The sequence below is a fragment of the Choloepus didactylus genome, chromosome 7 (genome assembly GCF_015220235.1).
Source record: "Choloepus didactylus isolate mChoDid1 chromosome 7, mChoDid1.pri, whole genome shotgun sequence".
In the NCBI taxonomy this organism is placed as follows: domain Eukaryota; kingdom Metazoa; phylum Chordata; class Mammalia; order Pilosa; family Megalonychidae; genus Choloepus; species Choloepus didactylus.
The window spans coordinates 121,968,517-121,992,855 of NC_051313.1; the positions used below are offsets into that span (position 1 = coordinate 121,968,517).

At 45.8% G+C, this 24,339-nt stretch overlaps 1 protein-coding gene across 1 annotated transcript; it reads left to right on the forward strand.

Annotated features, from left to right (window-relative positions):
- The first annotated feature begins 850 nt into the window (after positions 1 to 850).
- On the forward strand, positions 851 to 14,163 carry TRIM31 (tripartite motif containing 31). The gene is made up of 9 exons (XM_037844820.1): positions 851 to 1,267; positions 5,211 to 5,306; positions 6,131 to 6,361; positions 7,328 to 7,350; positions 7,889 to 8,004; positions 10,507 to 10,581; positions 11,591 to 11,656; positions 12,220 to 12,435; positions 13,502 to 14,163. Exons 1-9 carry the CDS (start codon positions 851 to 853, stop codon positions 14,026 to 14,028), a joined length of 1,767 nt encoding a protein of 588 aa, XP_037700748.1. The 3' UTR covers positions 14,029 to 14,163.
- The last annotated feature ends 10,176 nt before the right edge of the window (positions 14,164 to 24,339 follow it).

The following is a 24,339-nucleotide window of genomic DNA, read 5'->3' on the forward strand; positions in this document are numbered from 1 at the left end:
GAATGGGCATGGAGACACCAGAATAATTAAGACATAAAGGAAAAGAAACAACAGTAATGGATAGACTGTTTCAGACCTTTAGTTGGAACTGAAAGGTCCACCAGGGTGGAGAATAATGTACAAAGCAGAGAATGACCTCCCAGAAAGGGAGTTCCTTGTTCCTCCCAATGGACTGGGTATCCTTCTGGGACAGGGATGGGTGCCCCTCCCCTGTGACTGGAAATTCCCATTTTCAGAAAACTATTCAAAGTGATAAGCCAAAGGACCTGAGGGAGAGAACTATCCCCTTCCTTCCATTCCAAATGCTCTCCTAGAGTTGCGCTCTACCCGCAAGAGATGCCCCAGACATGAGTGAAGAACTAGCTGTGACCTTTCTGGCAGCCTCACCTGGCCTCCACTCTCTACCTGAGGCTAGCAGGAAGTCCTCTTTAGTGGACTTTGGTGCCCTGGTTCCCATAATCTCAGTTAACTGCCCTACTTACATAGCTTTGTTTAGTCCAAGGTTCAAGACAACTTAACCCATATTATAAGCTGCATATATCCATTCACAATATCCGCTCGAAGAGAGGTAGCAAGGTAAGATTGTCCATCTAGTCTCTCTCTTCAAAACATTCTCTACATTCTAATTAATGTTTACTCTTTTCTACCATTCACTTATTTGCATCTCCGCTTTCTTTTCCTCCTTCCCTGCACCTCTACTAATCGATAGACTCTTTGACCTCCATCTCCTCTGGTTCCTTCCCCCTTCCTAGAACCAGCGTCCATATCCCATCTCTCTGCTGTGCAGAGAAACATTCCTCTGGACCCGACAAAACTTCCCACGGGCTTGGAGCAGCCCCACTGCCCTATCATGGCCAGTCCACAATTTGCCAGTAAACTGCAGGAGGAAGTGACCTGCCCCATCTGCATGGACATCCTGCAGGACCCTGTCACCATCGACTGTGGGCACAATTTCTGCCTCAGATGCATCACTCTGAGTGGGAAACCATCAGACAATACAGTCAAATGTGCCCTCTGCAGTAAATCTGTGAGGAGGGACACGCTGAGGCCCAACTGGCTGTTGATGAATCTGGTGGAGAAAATCCAAGCTATGGGTACCTCCGAGATACTGCCAGAAATGAAAGAACTGAGATGTCAGAAGCACCAGGAGAAGTACCATTACTTCTGTGAGCATGATGGGAGGTTTCTCTGTGCAGTGTGCCGTGAATCCAAGGAGCATAAATTGCACAAGGCCAGTTTGATAGAAGAAGCTGCCCAGAACTATCAGGTAGGTATTTGGGGTCCCTTCCTGAGCTCCCCCAACAGACCAGGAGCTCTGTAAGGACAGGTACTGTTACCTCCTTCCTCTGGGTTTGTACCCAGTGGTCCCACCCCTTGCACTTGAGCAGGCAGTTCAGAACCAGGCCCAGTGGACACTCCAGGGTCTAATCATCTCTGGAATATCCTTTGATTTGAAGGTCTGAGTTTGTTGAAATCAAGGTATAATGGAGAATGGAAAAAGCTTGGAATTATATATATATATATATATATATTTTTTTTTTATTGAGATTGTTCACATACCGTACAACTATCCAAAGATGCAAAGGTACAATCAATTGCCCATGGTACCATCATACTGCTGTGCATCCATCACCGCAATTAATTATTTTTTTCAATTTTTAGAACATGTTCATTACTCTGGAAAAGAAATAAAGACAAAAAAAGGAAACTCAAATCCTCCCATACTCCTAACCAACCTCTCCTCCCTTATTGATTCATAGTTTTGGTATAGTACATTTGTTACTGTTGATGAAAGAATGTTAGAATACTACTAACTGTAGTATATAGTTTGCAATAGGTATATATTTTTTTCCTATATGTCTGCCTATTATTAACTTCTAGTTATAGTGTCATACATTTGTTCTAGTTCGTGAGAGACATTTCTAATATTTGTATAGTTAATCACAGACATTGAGCACCACAAGATTCACTGTTTTATACATTCCTGTCCTTTAATCTCCAACTTTCCTTCTGGTGACATATGTGACTCTGAGTTTACCCTTTCCACCACCTTCACACACCTTTCAGCATTGTTAGTTATTCTCACAACATGCTACCATCACCCCTGTCCATTTCCAAATGTTTAAGTTCACCCTAGTTGAACATTCTGCTCATAATAAGCAACTGCTCCCCATTCTTTAGTCTCATTCTATATCCTGGTAACTTATAATTCATGTCTATGAGTTTGTATATTATAATTAGTTCAGATCAGTGAGATCCTGCAATATTTGTCTTTATGTGTCTGTCTTATTTCACTCAATACAGTGCCCTCAAGATTTCTTCATCAACCCATTTCTTTTAAGATGGTTTTGTTCACACACCATACATTCCATCCTAAGTAAACAATCGTTGGTTACCTGTATAGTCACGTATTTATGTATTCAGTACCATTGCCACTATCTATATAAGGACATCTCCTTTGCTTCCACAAAGAAGGAGGAAGAGTCAAAGAAGGCAGAGAGACAAAAGAAAAGAGAGAGGAAGAAAAAAAACTAAACATGACAGCTAGAAAGCAACAAAAGGAAAGACAGCATTAACTTAAAGTAGAATAAATAATCAGACAACATCACCAATGCCAGGAGTCCCATACCCTTTCCCTGTTCTCCCCCGCCCCCCCCCATATGCATTTAGCTTTGGTATATTGCCTTTGTTACATTAAAGAAAGCATAATACAATGTTTCCATTAATTATTGTCTCTAGTTTGCATTGATTGTATTTTCCCCGCAATCCCACCCTATTTTTAACACCTTGCAATGTTGACTTTCATTTGTTCTACCTCATGTAAAAACATATTTGTACCTTTTATTACAATTGTTGAGCACCCTAGCTTTCCCTGAGTTATACAGTCCCAGTCTTTATCCTTCATCTTTTGCTCTGGTGTCCCACATGGTCCCAACATTCCTCTTTCAACCATACTCACAGTCATCTTTGTTCAGTGTACTTACATTGCTGTGCTACTATCTCCCAAAATTGTTTTCCAAATCTCTCACTCCTGTCTTTTCCTTTCTGTCTGCAGTGCTTCCTTTAGTGTTTCCTGTAGAGCAGGTATCTTGTTCACAAACTCTGTCATTGTCTGTTTATCTGAGAATATTTTAAGCTCTTCCTCATATTTGAAGGACACTTTGCTGGATATAGGATTCTTGGTTGGTGGTTTTTCTCTTTCAGGATCTTAAATATATCACTCCATTTCCTTCTTGCCTTCATGGTTTCTACTGAGAAACCTGCACATAGTCTTACCAAGCTTCCTTTGTATGTGATGGATCGCTTTTCTCTTTCTGCTTTCAGGATTCTCTTTATTTTTGACATTGCATAATCTGATTATTAAGTGTCTTGGTGCAGGCCTATTCAGATCTATTCTGTTTGGGGTACACTGTGCTTCTTGGATCTGTAATTTTATGTCTTTCATAAGAGATGGGAAATTTTCATTGATTATTTCCTCTATTATTGCTTCTGCCCCTTTTCCCTTCTCTTCTCCTTCTGGGACACCAATGACACATACATTCCTGTTTTCATTTTGTCCTTAAGTTCCCAGAGATGTTGCTCATATTTCTCTATTCTTTTCTCTATCCGTTCTTTGGTGTGTAGGCTTTCAGGTGCCTTGTTCTCCAGTTCCAGCATGTTTTCTTCTGCCTCTTGAGATCTGCTGTTGTATGTTTCCATTGTGGCTTTCATCTCTTGTGTTGTGCCTTTCATTTCCATGGATTCTGCCAGTTGGTTTTTCAAACTTTCAATTTCTACCTTATGTATGCCCAGTATTTTCATTATACAGTTCATCTCTTTTGTCATGTCTTCCCTAAACTTTTTGAATTGACTTATTATTAGTTGTTTAAATTCCTGTATCTCAGTTGAAGTGTCAGTTTGTTCCTTTGACTGGGCCATAACTTCGTTTTTCTTAGTGTAGGTTGTAGTTTTCTGTTGTCTAGGCATGGTTTCCTTGGTTACCCCAATCAGGTTTTCCCAGAACAAAATGGGCTCCAGTCCCAGAAGGAAGAACTATTCAATATCTGGTTTCCCTGAGGGTGTGTCTTAGAAAATTGGTACCCTGTGAGGCCTTAGGTCACTGTGATTTTCTGTCCAGCATGTGGCACCTATCGGCCTGTAACTCCAAACTGGTGTAAGGAGGTGTGACCTGTGGCTGTTTTCCCCCAGGCTCTGGGATCTGGTTTGAATGGAAGGCAGGTAGTAGAGCTGGGCCCTACCTCTTTCCTCTTAGGGAAGACAGACTCCCTAGGGAGATGTCATTAATATTTGAATACTCTCTCTCTGCTTGTGCTATCTCCACTCTTGTGTGGGTCAGAGCACTGGGAACTGAAAATGGCTGAGGCTTTCTCTACTGAACTAAAACAGGGACAGAAAGGCCCCTTCAGGGTCAGTCTGTGGCCAACCTCTGGCTCTCCAAGGTCAGTCTTCACCCAAAGCCTCTGTCTGCTTGTTGGGGATTCATAGCTTGTACTGAGCAGTCCATGTTTGTTAATTAAAACCCCAGATGCAGCTCAGCTGAGCTGTATTCACTTGCTCAGAAAGAGCTGCTCTCTAGCACCATGAGGCTTTCCAGCTTGGGCCATGGGCAGAGAGGGCTCCTGGCTTGGATCCGCAGTTTTTACTTACAGATTTTATGCTGTGATCTTGGGCGTTCCTCCCAATTCAGGTTGGTGTATGATCAGTGGACGGTCACATTTGTTCCCCCACAGTTATTCCAAATTATTTACTGGTTGTTCCTGGTTGTTTATTAGTTGTTCCAGGGGGACTAACTACCTTCCACTCCTATCTATGCTGCCATCTTAGATAGATCTCCAGGGCATAGAATTTTAAGTCACAAAGTTTGGGCTCAAGTCCAGGCCACTGAGTTTACTATATGACCTTCAAGGAGTCACTTTACCTCTCTGAGCCTTTCCAATGGGGCAAATAAAACTTACCTCTTAGAACTGTTGGGAGGACAAATGGAATACTTGTGGAAGTTCTTTGATAATCCCAAAACACCATCCAAGTATTAGTCATAATTTTTCATATATGGAAACAGTTCTTTCTTGTGGGTCATTTAGGCTCCAGATTGCTCTCCCCCATTCCCAACCCCCACCCCAGCTTTCTACAGTGTCACACAAGTCAGGAGGGTTTCATGCAACTGAGAGAACTCCCAGACACAGTTTGCCAAAACGACCCTCTCTCCACAGGGGCAGATTCAATCGAAGATTGAGGCCTTGCAGCAAAAGGAAAAGGCCATAGTACAAGTGTCAACACAAGGCCAACAGAAGATCAATGTCTTCATGGTAAGTGAACACTCAGAAGTGGGTCTCTCCTTCCCACTGTCCTCAGGAGCAGAAACATCTCTCCCAGAGCTCCTAGAACCCCTTTTTACACCGACTACTTAGAAAAAGACCCAGAGATAAAAAAAAAAAAAAAATGTGGTCCAGCCTATGACAGTGTTGGAGGACCAGCCTGGGAGGCCAGCGTCGTGGATGAGGATGTATCATGCCCTCTCCACTACAGCATTTGGCTTATGTGTGGGACAGCACCTTCCGTGTCCCACCCTGGCTTATGAGAGTAGGTGCACCACTAGAGTCTCCTATACCTGGGGACAGGTGGGGTAGGGAAAACGGGGCACTGGTGTGGGTCAGAAATACTGGTTTTATGACCCAGTTACCCCTCACAGGATGTTGCTTAACTGTAGACTGATTCCCCAGTTAGAAAATGAAGATGATGTAACTCCACCCAAACACTTTAGCTGTTTTTTTTTTTGGGGGGGGGGGGGAGGTCAAAGGAAAATTCCATGTAAAAGCAAATTATTAATTGAAAAGTTTTATGGAAATGTGAGCATTTTAGACACTGAAGTCCTTGAAGGCAAAAATGATAAAACATAAATAAATGGTTTAGACTAAAACTGAGCACAGTGTTTAAAAGAGAGAGGGGGTATGGGGAAGGTGAGAGAGAGAGAGAGAGTTCTGAGATCTCACCTTTCCTTTCATCCTTGTCTGCCACAGCACATCATTCTGCCTGGGTACTTAATATAAATTTAATAAAATTGAATTAAGGGGCTAGAAGGGTCTTTGACCCCATCCTCTCATTTTCTGAGTGTCACTTTTCTTGCTCCCAGTCCCAGGTGGAGTTTGAGAGGCAACGGGTCATCACGGAATTCAAGCGCTTGAGTCAGGTGCTAAAGGAGGAGAAGAAATTCCTCCTGTCGCGGCTGACCTGGCTGGAACAGAAGGGAGCCAGCGGGAGGGACCTCTTTGTCACTTCCATGGACACCCAGCTGAACTCTCTCAACAAGCTCGTGGATTCCCTGAAAGCCAAGAAGCAAAAGCCGCCCAGCGAGCTGCTCTGGGTGAGAATTCCCTGGGGTCAGAGTTGCAGAGAGCTCTACCAGCCCGTCCCTGTCACAGGTCAGAGACCACCCACCTGGCCAAACACCCGAGATGGCCCAGATTATGCTGCCTCTAGCTCGGCGCTGTCCAGTACAAAGGGAATGTGAGCCACGAGTGTAATTTAGAAATGTATTGTGAGCCACATTAAAAAGATAAACTTTTTAAAAAGATGAACTTTTATTAATAGATTTTATTTAACCCAAATAGCCATAATATTATTTCAACCTGTACTCAATATTTTCAAAGTATGAATGGGATATTTCACATTCCGTTTTTCAAAGGGAGTCTCTGAAACCTGCTGTATATTTTACACTTCAGCGCGTCTCAGTTCGGACACGCAGTTTTCAGTAGCCGAGTCCTACCAAATCCACAAAGTTCGTGTTTAGTGGAAAAAGTATTTTACACTGCTTCAGTTTTTTTAATCTAAATTTCAATTAGTGAAAATTCAATAAAATTAAAATTTCATTTCTGTGTTGCCCCAGTCCCATTTCAAGCGCTCAGCCGCTGGGAGTGGTGACTGTACCGGACAGCGCGGATCTAGCCGAGGCTCAAAATAAGCTGAAACGATTCCTCAATCCATCCCCCACTCCCACCAGGTCAAGAATCCATATCTTGCTTTCCAGAAAGATCATGCAAAGCCATTCAATTCCTCCTCCCGGGCCCCTCAGCAAGGTTGCCCGGGTTTACTCTCAGACACACAATTCATCTTCAAAATCTCACTCCTTCCCTCCCCCCACTCAGTTCCCATGGAGGTCTCACCGTTTCCCTGCCCACTGGCAGAGCAGATGTTTCTGGGAAGGGAGAGCGAGTGAGGCCTAAGGGGTTCTCCCTCACCTGCTTTCCCCACACCCAGCAGGGTCTGAGCTCTCTCAGCCCTGGTGAATGAGCCAAGAGCTGAGGCTGTGTTGTTTTTCTTTCTCTTCTAGGACATCAAAGTTGTCTTGTACAGGTATGATGGGCTGTCCCAAACGCATTTTTCATACTGATTCATTCATACAGTACTCAACACATATACAAACACCCTTAACATTCCTCCCATACAAATGTCCACGTGCTCTAACTTTGCATTCAAATACTTAGGCTGAGGGTGGAGAAGGCCTATGCTAAGCACATTAGTAAATGGGTTGGTTGTTAAAGAGAAGAGCTGCTTTCTCCAGCTTCCTGGTTCTTTAGCATGGATCCTTCCTTTTCCTGGCATATCCTGCATGCCCCCCTGGCTCCTGGGTCCCCTCCTCCATGTCTCTGACCCCTTCCTGCTGCCCCCGTTCCCTTCTCTCCCCCTCTCTGTCTCCATCTCACATCTTCATTTCCGCATCTCCCTACACTCCACCTCACCCCCGGGCCTCCTGGCTCCCAGGGCACCACCCCCTGACTTCTACCCCCACCCCCAGGATGGCCTCCCGACAGCCACATCCCCTTGTCACAGGTCCTCCTTCCCCTGCAGCCCATCCCCTGATCTCACCACCCAGCTCAGCCCTTTCTTCCAGGAGTGACGGGTTTCAATTTCTCAACCCAGTCCCTGTGACCTTGGATCTGGAGAAAAAACTCGGTGAAGCAAAATCAAGACATGACTCCATTACAGAGAACATGAAGAAATTCAAAGGTAATGAAGAGGCTGTCACCTCCTCAGTTCACTCACCTCTAGGGGATTCTCTCCCCCACCCCCACCCCCACCCCACCCCCATTGCCCCAGGAAAGCTGAAGGCAGCTTCTACACACCAATAATAACCCAGGGCCCTTCCAATGCTAGATCTGCACTGCGCTTTCTGTACGCCACCCAGCTTCCTTTCAGGCTCTGATCACACTTGATTTTAATCATAATTTACTTGTCTGCCTCCCTGACCCCGTGAGAGCCACAGAGGAGGGCTCTGGGCTTATGGCTCACAGAAAACCCCTTGACCTAGCCCAGTGGCTTTCAGGAAGTGGGTGCTCGGTGGACAAGAGAGAAGTCAGGGCCCTGACTTCCCGGGGAGCCCAGGCAGAGACTGTGTAGCCTCCGACAAGGGCTTTTACTTCTCTGGTACACACTGGAGCTCTGTCTTCCTGACTAAGAAGAAAAAAATGGATTCAAAGTCAATGAAATTTGGGGGAAATTCCTTTTCCAGCCTTGCAGGGAAATAGAAATCAGCCAGGAGGGAAGTGGATTTCTTGGGTTTTAGATTTGGTGAGATATTTTTCAACACTAGCCTGGATGTGTAACTAAGAAAAAGGGTTCAGTATTTATAAGGACATTGTTTACTGCAAAGGCTGTGCCAGACCTAGACAGGCTAGATGGAGTCTTCTTCCTAGAAATAGTGCATGAGCTCCACCACCTTGCCCACTTCCCATGCAAACACCTCCCCAGGTGCCTATGGATAGGAGAGTCAGGGCCAGGCCCCAAGGATCCCACCCACTCAGTCAGGAATTTCGACCCATCAGGTCCAAACAGGAAACCGTGTTTTAGTTTTTGTTCTTAATTTTGTTGTTCAAGCCTTTCTTGCCTCCAGTAACTGCTTTGCTTTGTTCAGCTCTCCCACCCCACTGGGTGAAATCCGAATTTAGTCACTTGAGGTTTAAAGCATGGTCTGGTTCCAGTTTAGAATTGCAGTGTAGGGACCCTCTACCCTTCCACTTCAGCACACAGGCTAGATTGGGGGCTTGGGGTGGAGGCCACAAGGGCAGCAGTTTGTGGTGGGAACAAGCATGGTCGTTCTGGCATTCCCACCACACTCCACCCCTCTGTTCACCAACTCCCCACCGGGCCCTATTAAAAGCCAGGGGAATGGGGCAGAAGGGATATTCTACTTACACCCCTGCTCCGAACTCTTTAGTCAAAGTTCTCTATTCTGAGGGTTGTCATTGCTTGGCGCTGCCTGTTGGGTAGCCCAAGATGGGGGTGCGGGTGGCTGGGCACCAAGGGCTTTGTGTAGGTGAAGCCATCTCTGGCAATATTTCCTTGGCCCTGGCTCTGTGCTCCCGGGCCGCTCACTGGATGGTCACTGAGATTCCCCTGAGCCTCCCACCAGCTGCAGGCAAAGTCCGCTCACCAGAGGGTACTCCCCATGGCTGGGCTGGGAGCTCTCAGGGAGTTGCCCACGCTTCTTCCTCCACCCCAACCTGGGCCATTCTGTGCTCCCCTGTAGCTGCAGTGCATCAGGGGGGCACAGGGGCACAGAGGAAGCTCTGGGCTCCGCTAATAGCTCTTCACCCAGTCTACCACCCCTTCAGGAAATCCAGGCTGGGGAGCAGACCATTACCCCCACGTTCTGGGCTTATCCTCCTCCCCTCATGTAGAGTCTCTTAGCCCTTGTCTGAATTTCTGGCAGGGGTGCAAGTTGGCAGGCTCTCCATGTCTGCACAGGGAAAGAAGGGGGCACTGGGCTTTGCTACTTCAGGAGCTCTGCTCTCATTTTCCCCTCTCTAGCCCTCTTTTAGGAGGAAAAAGGGGGCCTGCCATCCATGCTTTAGAGGAATGGGAGCCCCTCTTATCACACTCTGCTCTTGTGTGGTTGGCACCACAGCAGGCCGCCTTCTGAAGGTGATGGGTGAGGCCTAGGAGCACCTTTTGTTCTCAGCTCTTTCTCCCTGGCTGTCAGATAGTGCTGTCAAATTTGGTCACTGCTAGCCAACTATGGCTGTTAAGCACTTGAAATGTGGCTAGTCCAAGTTAAGATGTGCTATAAGTGAAAAATGCACATCAGATTTCACAAGGCTTAGGAAGAAAAAAGAATGCAAACCATACCAGTAACTTCTGTATTACAGGTTAAAATGACAATATTTTGGAAATACTGGGTTAAATAAAATATACAGTTAAAACTAATTTCACGAGTTTCTTTAAAAAATTTTTTTTTATTGTGACTACTAGAAAATTTAAAACTGTGTAAGTGGCTTACATTTGTGGCTCAGATTATACTTCTACTGGACAGTGCTGGGCTAGATAGCCACCTCAGGGAAGCAAAAAGGGCATCTCTTTCCATTATTTATACCTTTTGGTCTACCAAGAATATGAGAGTTAAATCCAGCAGCCCCTTTCCCAGGCATTTCAAATCAGTGTCTTGCTGTGTAGTCCTGGCTTCCTTGTTTAACCTCTCTGGACTCTCCCTCTCATTCCATTCTCACCCTACAGAAAACCTCCTGGCTGATAGGAAGAGAGATAAAGGCAAATTCTTCAAAGGCATGAATGAAAACTCCCTGAAGAGCTGTAAGTGGGGACTGACAATTGCACCTGACTTTTGGGGAAAGTGAGAAAAGCAAAGGGGAAGAATCCTTTCCCTGTGATGACAAGCAGGCCAGATATGGGCCACTGCCCATTCCTCAGTCCATTGGGAAGAACAGGCATATGGAGAGAAGTTTTATTATTTTAAACTCGGGTAACTCACAAAACAGTGACTAATCCCCAAATTAAAAATCATTCAAAAGTAATAGAAAATTATAAGTTTATTTCTTCACTCCTCAGAGAAAGGGAGGAAAAGGTGGGACAAAAAAGAGGTAGAGGCAGTTGTGTCTATAAAGTATTAGCCGCCCTCACACACATCGTGCTTCTGGGTGTGAGGTTAGGACAGCTCAGGGAATGGAGTCCCACCGTAATAGCAGCCCCTGCCAAGGTCATAGGAGATGGTCCTGTCACCTGAGATGGTAATACTAGAATCGTCATTTCTTAAAGGTCCACTTTGTGCCAAGCACCCCACATCCAATATTCAAAACCCCACAACTGTCCTCCAAGTTGGATGTTATTATCTTCAGTTTGCAAGTGAGGTCACTGTAACTCCAGGGAGGTGAAGTAAGTTTCCCAGTCCTGTGACTATTAAGTGGAAGAAACAATTAGAACTCATTTCTCCAAAGGCAGAAATTCCATAAAGCCTGCCAAAGCCAGAGTGCCCAGTTTGGGGATTCTATTCTACCAGCATTTCTCCACGGGAGGAGCTACTGGTGTTTGGAGGGTTGAGTCTTTGTTGTGCTCCATGACTTGTGCCCTGTTGAATGTTTAACATCTCAGACCCCGGGAGGCACTAAAGGCCCGCAAACAGCCCCCTCCGCTGTCACCAAGACAACCTGGAAGGTTGACGCACCCCTGTGGATGGGGGGTGGTTCCCTCTGAGAGCTAATGACTGTTGTTCTTGTTGATGATGTCAGAGTGTTTGTTTTTCTTTTTAAATTGGCAGCTTTGGGTTATCCAGATCAAAAATTGTTTTCTTTCCCCCAATCCCTAGGGTACCTGTTAGAGAATAGTAATCCTAAAAAGAACAACACCTCAGAGCCTGAGTCACCCTCTCCAGGTAGGAGTCTTGCCTTCTGACACTGGACGCTTCCTGAGGGGTTGCGAGGGAACTCCAAGGTGGTGAAAATGCAGGAGAAAGGGCTTCCCAAAAGCACAGAATGGAAATGCACTGAAATGACACCTCAGGGGAAGGGTGGAAGCTAGACTGCAGAAAGAACTTCCTAACAGGGAAGATCATCCTCCCTGATCAGAATTAAGTGAGAATGAAAGATTTCTTCTCAGTTACAGTGTGAGAAGCAGAAGGAAAAGGAATTGAGAGAGACTGGGATGGGGGGGGTGGAGCACGGTGAAAGAATCTATATTCTGAAGACATCAGGGGCACAGATGACATGGGCAGATGAGAGGGGTAGCACATCTATATCCTTTATTCTTTCACAAATTACAATCTCCCTCAGGAAATAATACTCGTTCAGGTGTACTTGTTCAGGTGTACTTACTTGAGTCTAACCTTAATCCCTCCTGCTGTATCTAGAAATCAGCAGCACTTTCTGGCTCCAATGGAGGATTATTGCTGCCTGGCTCCCACTGACCTCTCTTTTCTCCTTTACTTCTTTCTGGAAGGCGGAGGAAATACTCAGCCGGTGTTGCCAAATTCCCGCCCCTCAACTTCATTCAACCCCCTATTTCGGGCCTCCTTTGCTGGGAAAGCCACCCCTCCGGTATTACTTCTGGCCCGAAACCGGGCCTCTTATGTTGAGGCTCCCCAAAGCCTTGCCTGCTCTGAGAACGCGGGGAGCATTGGCGCTGCGCAGAAGGAAGACCTCAAGATGGCTCTAAGTGAGTGGCTGAGGCTGAGAGCGGTCAAGGGGTCCCTGCGCGAGTGGAGTCGGAGCGAGGGAGTGGAACGTGGAAAAGAGGCCGAAATACTGCGAGTAGAGTTGGGGGCGGGGGGGGGGGCGGTGTCGGTAAAGATCTGGCGAAGGGATGGGGGTGTTCTTTCTTGAGCAAAAGAAGGGGAAAGACCACCCGGATCTTTAGAGCTGCCGCTTTTCCTTATCGCTTTGGCTGTGGTGCCCCCTGGTGGATAAAGGAAGTCCCTACTGTTGTCTCCTCCGCGGTACTTTTTTTTTTTTTTAAACATCTGTTTACTAAGTCAACAAACAGTTCAACCCACCGTATGGGCCAGAGATGTGTAGAGTGAGGCTACTGCCTAGATCAAACTCACCTCACCCACCCCATGAACCTGATCACTCTCCCCTTCCCCACATTTCCAAATCCTCCATCCCTTCCAACCGCTCATATCCTGCAAGGGAGATTAGATAGTGAATCAGGACACTGAATGAGGACCCCATTCTGAAGTATTTTAGCAGATTGGAATCCCCATTAACCGAGCTATCGTAGAGGGTGAATGGGGGCCCTTCTAGCCCTGATAAACTATGATTCAATGCCTGAATCCCAGGAAAAATATGTGTAGAGGCGTGGTGGGCTATTCCTCCTTCTGTATTCCAACGCCCCATCCATTGTCTTTGAGGGGCACCCCTTTAGAAAATTACTCGAGCTCAGAAAGACTGAGCCTCAACATCTCTTACAGTAGACCCAAATCTTATTTCAGATATAGGAATCAGGGACCACAAGAAACAGGGAAGGATGAATAGATGGCCTCAGCCTTTGGGTATTGAAATGCCCCCTCTACCACTGGAATCTATCCCTTACCCCCACAGGGCAGCACATGGTGAAATTTAGGGATTAATTTCAAGGAGGAGGGGGAGGGACCTAGGACTTCTCTGAGGACAGTGAGGGCTCTGCCTGGGAAGAGGAAGCTTTGGCTGTATCCGGGGGAGCTCAGAGGCAGGGGACTGGTGAATTTGACCCGTGGCTGTCTTTTTGTCCTCATCTTCCACAGCCCCTGTAACCCTGGACGCAGCCTCGGCCCATCCGGACCTCATCCTTTCCCAAGATCGGAAGACCGTGTCGCTGGACTGTGGCCTTTCGGGCGACTCTGGGCAGTCTACCGACCCCTCGCGCTTCTACCCGTTCCGCTGCGTGCAGGGATTGCCCGGCATCTCCTGTGGCCGCCTGGCCTGGGAGGCGGAGATCCGAGGGGTCGGGGGCGGAGCCTGCGTGGTGGGCGTGGTCTCGGAGCACTCACCCAGGCAGGGCTTCCTGGTGATGGAACCCATGTTCGGCTTCTGGGTGCTGCGCATCACTGGCTCCGAGTGCCAGGCGCTCACCGAGATGGGTACCCGGGAGGACCTCCCCATCCGTCCGAGGAAAGTACGCGTCTGCGCAGATCACGAGCGTGGGGAGGTTGTCTTCTACGACGCCACCACGAGCAACCACATATACACCTTCCACGCCTCCTTCCCTGGGCGTATCTTCCCCTTTTTCCGGCTCCTATTTGCCGGCACCCAGGTCATCCTGAGCTCCTAGAGAATTTCTGTTACCTTTCTCTCCTTCTCCTCCCCGCCACCCTTATTTTGGGATGTGCTGCAGCTGGGGGTTGACAATAGGTTTCCTGACTACCCCTTAAGACCGTTACACCCTTAGGGCTTCCTGGAACAGATCTGATATTTCTGCGTCCCGGCCTGCATTCTCTGCGCCTTCTATCCGGTTTGCAGTACCATACAGCCATAAGCACGAATGAGGAATAGCTCTCTCTATATATTATAGGATGATCGCCAGGATATATTAAGTGAAAAAAGCAAGGAGCAGAACAGTACATACAATGTGTTACATTCTATCTAAGAATATCTACAAATAGAGGTGGAAGGATAAACCAAAACTAATAAAAAGTTACATAGGGGAGACTTTGGAACCATGCAAATGTATTACATCATCATGAAGCAAAACTAAATTAAAGTGAAACCAGTGAAACTGTGTATGTAATTGGCTGCTTAACCATGCAGAGAGGAATGATTTTAAGTAACTTTAAAAAGCAGTAATTTGACTATGCATCTTTAGTGTGATATATCCTAATGAAAAAGAATTGCAAATGTCTTAAACTTTTCAGTAACCATATTGGTAATAATATTAATATTATTCTGAATATATTATATGTGTGGGCATGTGTATACATACATATACACTTTACATATGTACACACTTACAGTAGGGTAAAGTAAATATATAATTATGTTAATGTTACTAGGAACCAAGATTTTCAATTTAAGAGAAAAGATTAGAGTTTCTCTGTAAAATATGGCATACAGATAAAAACAATAATCTTAAATTTGAATTAGAAGATTAATATGAATACATGTGTTTTCTCTTAAAAAAAAAAAAAAAAAAAAAAAGAATTTCTTAGTTCTGCCCACAAAGAAGGCCTAGAAACAATGACCTAACTGGATGCAATAAGCACTCCCTACATGCAGATTATGGTCTCTAAATACCATTCCCCACTAAAAGAAAAATGTGCCTTTGGAGAATTGGCTAATTGTAGATCTGTTAGAGGAACTGTGTAAGATGGGTCTTGAACATCTTGTCACACCAGCTTGGGAGAAAGCTATTAATGACTACTGGGGTCATGTCAAAATGATTCAGGAGCCAACTTGAAGGGTCAAAGATATTATCGATAAGGATAATAATTGCAATTGATTAAAACATCAACAAGGTTTTCAAAATTTTCTGTCAGCTCATTATGGTAACTAAAAAATAAGCTCATTGATCATTTGTGGAGCATGCTAGAGAGCCTATTCACCTTTATGAAGAAGAAAGACTCAAACATTTTTCCTACTATTCTTGTACAAACGTATCTCAGGATAACCAAATGGTTGGGGGAAAGTTAGTTTTTCTAAAACCCTGCTAATAAATGAAGAAGGATTGATAAAATAGCACTCATAATATCTAATGAAATAATGGACCTAGGCAAAAATTATCAGAGGTTGCTAGAAATAAGTGGAAAGGTGATAGGGAATCTTATAATGAAGGGATCAGGCTGACAACACCTTGAACCCACTGATCAATCCTAACATCATGAAAAGAGGGATGACTCAACATTATATGCCTCCTGATGTGATACAAAAGAAATAACAACCTATCGTATACTTGCCAAAAATATTGAGCCTGAATCCCATTGGGGCTCTAGATCTCTCAGGAACACTTTAGCACCATGGAGTTGCAGTCAGCAAACCCCAGTTTGAGAAAATTTGCAGGGCAATGAATCAGTTTTATCTAATAAATTGCCAGAAATAAAGGGGGAAAGGGACACCTATAGACTTAAAGAGACTTAAAGTATATATCAGCCAAACACAATGGTGAACTTGTTTAGACCCTGTTTGAATAAATTATTTAATATTTAAAAGCATGTGGCAGAGAAATTTGAACAATGTATATTTGATTATATTTTAAAATCATGTGTTTTCCAGGTGTGATAATTGCACTTTGGTTTTGTTTTGTTTTATTAGAGAGGTTGTGGGTTTACAAAAACGGTTTTGTTTTAAAGGAGTCCTTTTCATACTGAAGTTGTTACCAGTTAAATGATTTGATGCCTGGGATTTGCTTAAAAATAATCTTGTGGGGAAAGAGGGAGGGTGAGTGGGAAGTAATAGATGAAATAAAATTGGTCCTGAGTTGATAATTGTTAAAGCAGGTGATAGATAGGCAAGAGTTCCTACAATATGTTTGAAAACTTCAGTAATAAAAAGTTGACACACACAAAAAAAGACATCTCTCAGAGGATGTATGCACTACTATGTGACGATACTATAAGCCAGTGATTGTATACTTCTAATGGGTTGTATGGTGTGTGAATATATTGCAATAAAATTGCATTTAAAAAACAAAAAGGACGTCTCAGTACAGTCTCCCAGAATCAATGAGAGTGAACTTGACTCGGAGCCCAGTCAGTCTTTCCAAAGTGCTGAAAAGATACTGATTATTAGGAAGACTGGTGCTAATCTGGGGTGAGAGTGTATGTAGTTATCCCCTTTCCAAAACAAATGTGTTTGCCTTTTATAGTTCCTCATACTCAGATCCACCAGCCCCTCGAACTCTCACCATCACCAACAGCAGCAACAAAAATCTTGGTCATTTATAGTGCTGCCATGTGAGGGATCAAAATCAGATTCAGAGAAGAACTGCCCCTGTTTCTGGCATGATCCAGAAAGAGTAAAAGGGGGGGAGGATTTGGAAAACCAGACTCAACGGGTTGACCAGATGACCCACAGAGAGCAAGACCCAGGCTTTGCGCAGGAGTTCAAGTTTACGATGGGTTACAGTCTTACAGCTGGGGAGGGGGAGGAGCCGACCCGAGGCTTTGACAGCGGCCTGGCCAGGGTGGCGACTTAAGGAGTGGCGGGTTGCCCTCTGGGCTGCCCGCGCGGGTCTCGGCAGCAGGTGGGCGGGCCTGGGTGTCCCGACGGGAGTGAGCCAACACCCGGAGCGCGGATTCCAGGAGCGCGCTGTCAGCCCTGGTCCGACTCCCCCTTCCAGTTTCCCCGGTCGCCCGCGGAGGATTACAGAAGCAGGTATGAGGCCCGCACGTGGAGCCCTTACCTGCCTGCCAGGGGGAAGACCACCGGGTGGGGACGCGAAGACCGGGACCCGCAAGCAACCCCCTCTGCACTTTCATTCGTAATCCCCACCATCATCACCACCAAATTCCTAAAGGAAAGTCCAAATTCCCTACTTCTCTGTCACTGAAACACACTTTACCTTGTGTTTCCTTTATGTGTATGCAGATTTAGTTTCCTGATTAGAAGGAAGACCTTCCGCGACTGTCTTATGTTGATTTCATACTTTCCCCATCTTTCCCCGCACTCCTGACACTTAGCACAGTCATGAAATGGGGTAGTTGCTTAATAAATATTTACTCAATTAAAACCATCCCTAATTCCTCTTGGGAATCCCACTCAGTTTTCTCAGACCAGCTCTGGGTCACCTCCCCCTGGAAGCCCTCCCCAGGCAGGGTTACTGGATCTTCCTATAGACATGTGTACACTCCCAAAGCCATTGCAGACAGCTCCAGTCACAGCATTGACCTCAGTAGACTGTGAACTCTTTGAGGGCAGAAGCAGTGCCTTATTCATCTTGGTTTCACTCTCCCACCCTCCTTGCCCAGTACAGTGCCTGGTTCATAGTTAATGAATGAAGAGATACTATGTAATAAGGTTTAAATTAGGGGAGATCTTCCAACCTGGACATGAACCTTGAACTGTGATCAGCAACTTCCTGGTCCCTTTGGGTAGGGGAGGACTGTTAAACCTTTCAGTAGTTGATACACCTGAGGTGTGTCCTGGCCATTCATGCAGTGTACAGCTGGGAAATCAAGTGGTTAACAAGACCAAGGGCCTAGATTCCCATTTCCTAGTCCAGGGTGGCCTCGGAATAGCCCCCTTGAGAAGTCAGGGGTCTCTGAGCTCCGTGTTCACACAGACACTTTGAGATCCTCATGTCATCTTGTTCTCCTCCCCAGATCTGCTCCCACTGCCCTGTTCACCACACTCCCCACCCCCGGACCAACTGGGTGTCATCCTCAACTCCTTCTGCCTCACTCTCACAGTCCTTCAGGCCTGTCCTGTGGACATGAGCTTCTATATCAGGACTCCACCCACTTCCCACCATTCTCCCTCCTCTGCCTCACTTACACCATCTGCCCTCCTCTGGGCTGACAGCTGCCTCCCTGATCTCTCTGCTTCTAGACTTATCATGCCCCATCCATTCTCCATGACCAGGCCAAAGTAATATTTTTCCAAAAATTTTATCATCAGATTTTCAAAAATACAGAATGGTAGAAATTTTATGGTGACCATCCAAATAACCACTTCCTGGAGTCTGTCACTAACATTTTACCATACTTGCTTTATCAAATATGTTTCTATCTATCCACCCCTTTATCCATCCGTCAATACATCTTATCATTTTATGTGTTTCAAAGTAAGTTGCGGACATTCAAATTATTTTTTAAAACAATCTGATCATGTCAGGACTTATGAAATCTTTCAGTGATCCCACCCTTCTCTTAAGGATAAAGTCCAAACTCCAGTCTAACCCCTCCTTCTACCTGCTTCCTATTTTTCACTATTTTACTAGGTTAAGACCAAACTGCTTAAAGTTCCTCACTCTCCACCCTGTTTCTCAGCTCCCCCTCTCAGGAGCTTGTCCCAGCCTTCCCTGATTTCCCCCTCCCCTCCCACACTAGTTGAGATGTAACTCCTGTGAGCACACAGCAGCCCCCAGGGCCTACTCAGCCATTGCATTTATCTCCATAAATCAAAGACCTGTTTACATATCTTTCCCACCTCTGCAGGAACTGAGAGCTTCCTAAAAAGTCAGGAATCCTGCTTCATTTGTCTATTGTCCTTAGTACCTAGAAAAGTGTGTGGTACATGTGGGTGCTCAATAAATATTTGTTGAGTGAATGCATGACTGGTTTCGTCACCACTGACAGAACCTCCTGCCTTTGTACTGTCTTCCCCCACCCAGCATGGGTCTACTTGGTGTGGCTCCCAGAGGATGAGAATGAAGAAAACAACCCTGGGTGTTCTCAGAGGTCTCCAGCCAAAGACCCCAGGAACACACCTGCTGTTGAACAAGTTGGGTTCATTAATCGTTGCAGCCAGGGAAAATGCACACTGTGGGAAATATTGGGGCATCTCAAAAGATGGTGCTAGAAGAAAATTATTATAGGATGTGGGCTTTGGTTGGGTGATTTGGGGGAGGGTCTAGGGAAGAGGGGCTTCACTCTAAATTGAATGCTTCAGAAAGCGGGGGCGATTCTATGATCTCAATCAATCTTATCTGTAGGGAGGGGAGTCTAGAACGAGGACAAAGCTATAACTGATAAAGTGACACTCATTCATTTTGGCTAAAAGAAGGAGTGTTCCATAAACAAGGCACAGTAACCTTGCATTTGTCTGTTCTTAGACAAAATTATGCCTTGCTTTGTCTCTTTTTTTTTTATCTTGGGCTCAGAGTAACCTTGTCTGAGGTTGGTATTCTGTGAGGTTTATGTCTAATAGGAGGATAACATGGCATAACTGTGAGTTTCAAACCAGCTTCTGAATGTCAGAGGCAGCTCTTTGTTTCTTTTTCAGTGTATAGGTGGGGAATTGGGCAAAGGATGAGTTAGTAGGTTTGGGGTGTGTGTGTCTGTATAGAATCTAAGTCAATGCAAGAAACTTTTCAAATAGAAGAAGTCTTGGCTTTATTTTGAAAACATCTATCCCCTAGCCCAGCCATATAATCCCACATCGTAGGGCTGACCCTTTCAGCCCCCAGGCCACCAGGGCCACGGGAGGGGATAGGTGACCCAGAACACTGGCGAACTGAGCCATGTTTGGGGAGGAGCTGACTACCGCGGTGGCCTTGGCTGCCGCCTCTCCCAGGCTTCCCCTCTGGAGACATCTCGTCCTCCCAGGGCAGAGACTCTGCAGCTTGTTTTCCTGGTTGGACTGTTTGTGTTTGTCATCCTGCCTGGTATCACAGCCTCCCGGTGACTCTGTACCTATCCATTTGAGCCCTGAGGAAAACTTATTAGATATGAAGTCTTTGTTGCTTTTGTGACAGTGGCCTCTGACCAGACAGGTTCAGCTCCCTGGACCCCCAAGGGTTCTGTTATCTCTGCTCACTGCCTTTCGGGGCGATGACCTCACTCTTGCCACCTGTTTCTGAGATTCAGTGACTCACTGCATAGTAAGTAAATGCCTGGTGCCTGAGTTCTCTGGGGTTGCACTCTCAGGATGTGCAGCCACGACCCTTCCTCCTTCCTCCATTGCTTCTGTCTGCTGGTGATCCCTGCTTCTCCCCCGACATTTCTTTCAAATCCCACAGTTCTATTGTTTCTACTTCCTGCCCAAAGCAGCAACTCTCCTTATTTTAAAGGTTCTCATCTCCCCACCCCACCTTGCCCCCCTGCAATGCCTTCTTTCTTTTTCACTTCCTCTTGTCCTTCCCCAGTGCTTTTCCCTCTCTTTAATTCTCATCTGTTTTGTTTTTTGTTTTTTTTACAAGTTACTTAACTCTCTGGGCTTCTGTCCCTGTGGGCAATGATACTTACCTTTCATTATTGCACTGATCTGTAAAGAATTCAAATAAGATGAATAAAATGAAAGTCTCCCTTGGCCACTATCTCCCAATCGTAGTTGGATGTGGTCTTTCTGGACCTTTATATGTGCATTTACATGCATATTTATGGGCATAGAAAAATGTACATATGTATATGTGGATATGTGTACACATACATGTGTATATATATATACGTACTTTTGAAATATCTGTGAAGTGAGAATGGTGGAGAGACTAAGGATATATGTTTGCAGACCAAGTGAGGTTGGCAGTTGTTAAAAAAAAAAGGCTATATCTTTCATAAAAGCTAATCAATAATAATGTCTAAAATTGAAAAAAGCATGAAGGAGTAATATAATCCTGTTATTTATAGTTATGGACACAAACATCAAAAAGCAAATCAGCTGAAAGAATTGAGAATGATGGAGATGGGGTGAGGGCTGCTAATTTTTAATTAACTCATCCAAAGTTTTTAAATTTTTATGTGTATGTGTAATTACGATTAAAATGTTTAAAAGCCTGAAAAACAATAGTCTATGCTGTGTGTTCCTTTTTTTTTTTTTCCCCATCAGCCTGATCAGGATCTGCTGCCCATGTCCCTCAGACCAGTTTCAAGCATTTCCTTCCTCCAACTCTCTATTCCCATAGTCACGGTCACGGCCAGCCCTCATGGTCCCTAAAACCCTGCTGGTCTCCCTCCCTCCTCCAACCTCACTCCCTCTTTTCCATTCTCCAACTGCAGCCAGAAGGATTACAATAACATGTTAACTTGGAGTGAGTTTCTTCCCCACTTAAAAACCCTCCCAAACCACCTAGCTTAGCAGGGCAAGCTCTGCCTCTGTCTCAGCTCCAGCCACAGGCCCTGGACACCCTCTTCCCCACCCACCGTAACCCTCCATGGGGTGAGCTTCCTGCCGTTCTCCACACATACCTCGTTCTAGCGGGTTTCTCTGCCTCTGCACTGGCTGTTCCCTAACTCACAGCACAGAATAGTCTGCACTTAGTTTTTTTTCTTTTAACCATAGGTCTCAGAGAGCTTTCCTGTCAATCCAAATAGTTCTCCTCATTCATTTCAGCCATTACATGGATTAAATTAAATAACGTATGTGAAAGCACTTAACCTGTTATCTGGCACATAGGAATGCTCAGTGAATCCTGCTTCACTTCCCTTCAGTTCCTTTCATCCCGACATAATGGAGAAACACCCTCCTTACCCTATAACACTACTGTTGTAAGATCCCTCTTCGACCCTTACTACAGCTGTGCAGTGGTGTACCAATGTGGTGTGTGTGGTGGGTGGGACAACATGGGTGTGTGGTGATTCTGTATAACATAAAAGTAGCCGTTTTAGCCATTTTTAAGTGTGTGTGCAGTGGTTTTTAATAGACCATGAACTAAATGTCACTGTTCTCCATGATGTTTCTTCCTTATCACACCCCCGCGTTGTCCCCAGCAGCCCTCCTCTAACACATTCAGTCCCTTGGGCTCTCCCACACACTGTGCTGCTTCACTGAGGTTGGCTTTTGCTGAAAGGCTGTCTTCCACCCCGCCCCTACCCCACTTCCTCCCAGACCCAGGCCGTGTTGCTCTGGAGGGTGGGCATCCTGTTTGCACCTCTCCCTTCACTCCCCAGCTGTGAGTTCGGCCTTTGGCAGGCAGGCTGTCTCAGTTTCTTCAGTACTTAGCATATTGCTTGGCCCATAAAAGTGTTCCATAAATGTTTGTTAGATGAAAACCTTCAACTTCCTACAAGTCTAGTTTCTCTTTTCTATTTCATATGCCACGTATAAAAGCAGCTTGGAATAAGGGACAAAGTACAACATTTAAATGCCTACTAGCTGTGTAATTTTGTGCAAGTCACTTTACCTCTCTGAGACTCAGTTTCTTGATCTGTAAAATGGGAGTAGCGATGCCTGCTTCACAAGGATGAAATAAAAAGAAATATATGATGGTACTCTAAAAATGAAAACATATTATTACTACGCCTTCTCTGACCTCATTTCCAACTTTACCATGTCTCTCCACCCTGTCTGCTTCCCATTCATTTCCGGTGCTGCTGTTTCACCCTCTGTCCCCTTCCTCTAACTCAGTCCCTTCATCTTGCCTGTTCTCCCCTAATTCCTCTTCAGCGTCCATTGCCCTGCAGCCTTCACTTATCTCCTCCCAGGCTTAGGTGCATCTTCACAGCTTCCTCAGACCCATGTCAGGAGCTTTTGCAGGTTCCTTTTCCTCCAATTTCCCGAAGCCCCTTCCTGCCCTGCCTGCCTCGCACACCACCCCTGGGGGCAGGGGAGCAGGGCTTGGATGTGGGGCCTCCACCAAGCATTGGTTTCAAGGATGCACAGAGGTGCTCCAAGATCGGCAGATAAAAGGGCAGGAGATGACATGTTCTGCACTGGCAGGGGCTTGGCAAGGGGAGCCATCGAGTCAGGGGACATGGCCAGAGATGCAGGGCAGCACAGGGCTGGAGAGGTGCGTTGGGGAGTGAAGGGCAGGTGCATCTGAGTCTTTGGAGGAAGTCAGAGGGAGAGGCTCCTGAACTAATTGGCAGGCTGGATGCCAGCAGCATGCCAGTGATGTTTTGGTGACAGGTCACTGGGGAAGAGGAAGGAAGGGAGGGAGGGAGAGTCTGTCATGTGGGCCAAGACCGGAGCAGCACGTGGGCTCTCTCTCAGCTCGGATCATTAGGATTTTCTAGGTCACTCTAGGGGTTTGCAATCTCCTTCACCAGGTCTCCTTGCTCTGCCTCATGAGTCCTTTCACGTTTCTGACTTGAGGTCTCTGACTCATTGTCCACATCCCTGACACCTTCATTGTGTCTCTGTGTCCCTGGGAGTCAGGAGACTGAGTTCTAATATGGTACTCAGTCCCAGCCCTGACTCAGCCCCTTGCAGCCTTTGACCTTGGGCAAGCAAGCCACAAGCCACTTATTCTGCACGGGCCCCTGTTTCTTCCTTGGGGTTCACTGGGATAGTACACACTCTCCTGGTGTAGTTAAGCAATCTATGAACTATTCTTGTTCTTTTTGGTCTGCCGCTACTTGTAGTGACATATGCTAACACAAGGCTGCACAGTTCACAAAGCTCTTGGTTGTCTAAGAGGAAACTCAGCTTAACATGTCCAACATTTAATTCCTAATCTTCACACCCAAATAGGCTCCATGCACCTCACTGGCAGCTCCACCCTTCCAGGTGCTCAGGCCCTTGGAGCTTCCTTGACTCCTCTTTTGTGCTTACATTTCACATCTAACCCAGCACCAAACCTCATCAGTTTCTGTTTCGGTTTGCTAAAGCTGCCAGAATGCAATACACCAGAAATGGGTTGGCTTTTACAATGGGGATTTATTAGCTTACAAATTTACAGTTCTAAATTAAGGCATCAACAGGACAATACCTTTTCTATGGAAGGCTGCCAGCATCCCAGGACACCTCTGTCACCTGGGAAGGCACATGGCCAGTGTCTGCTGGTCCTTTTCTCCCGGGTTTCATTGCTTTCAGCTTCTAGTTCCAGTGGCTTCCTCTCTCAACTTCTGTGGGTGTGTCCTTGACTCTCAGCTTCTCTGGGGCTTCTCTGAGCTCTCTGGGCTTTTTCTGTGTGGTCTTTATCTTCTTATAAGGGACTCCAGTAAGGGGATTAAGACCCACCTTGGATGGGGTAGGTTACATCTCAATTGAAAGAACCTAAACAAAATTTCCCACCCACAGTAGGTCTGCACCCACAGAAATGGATTAAGAGAAC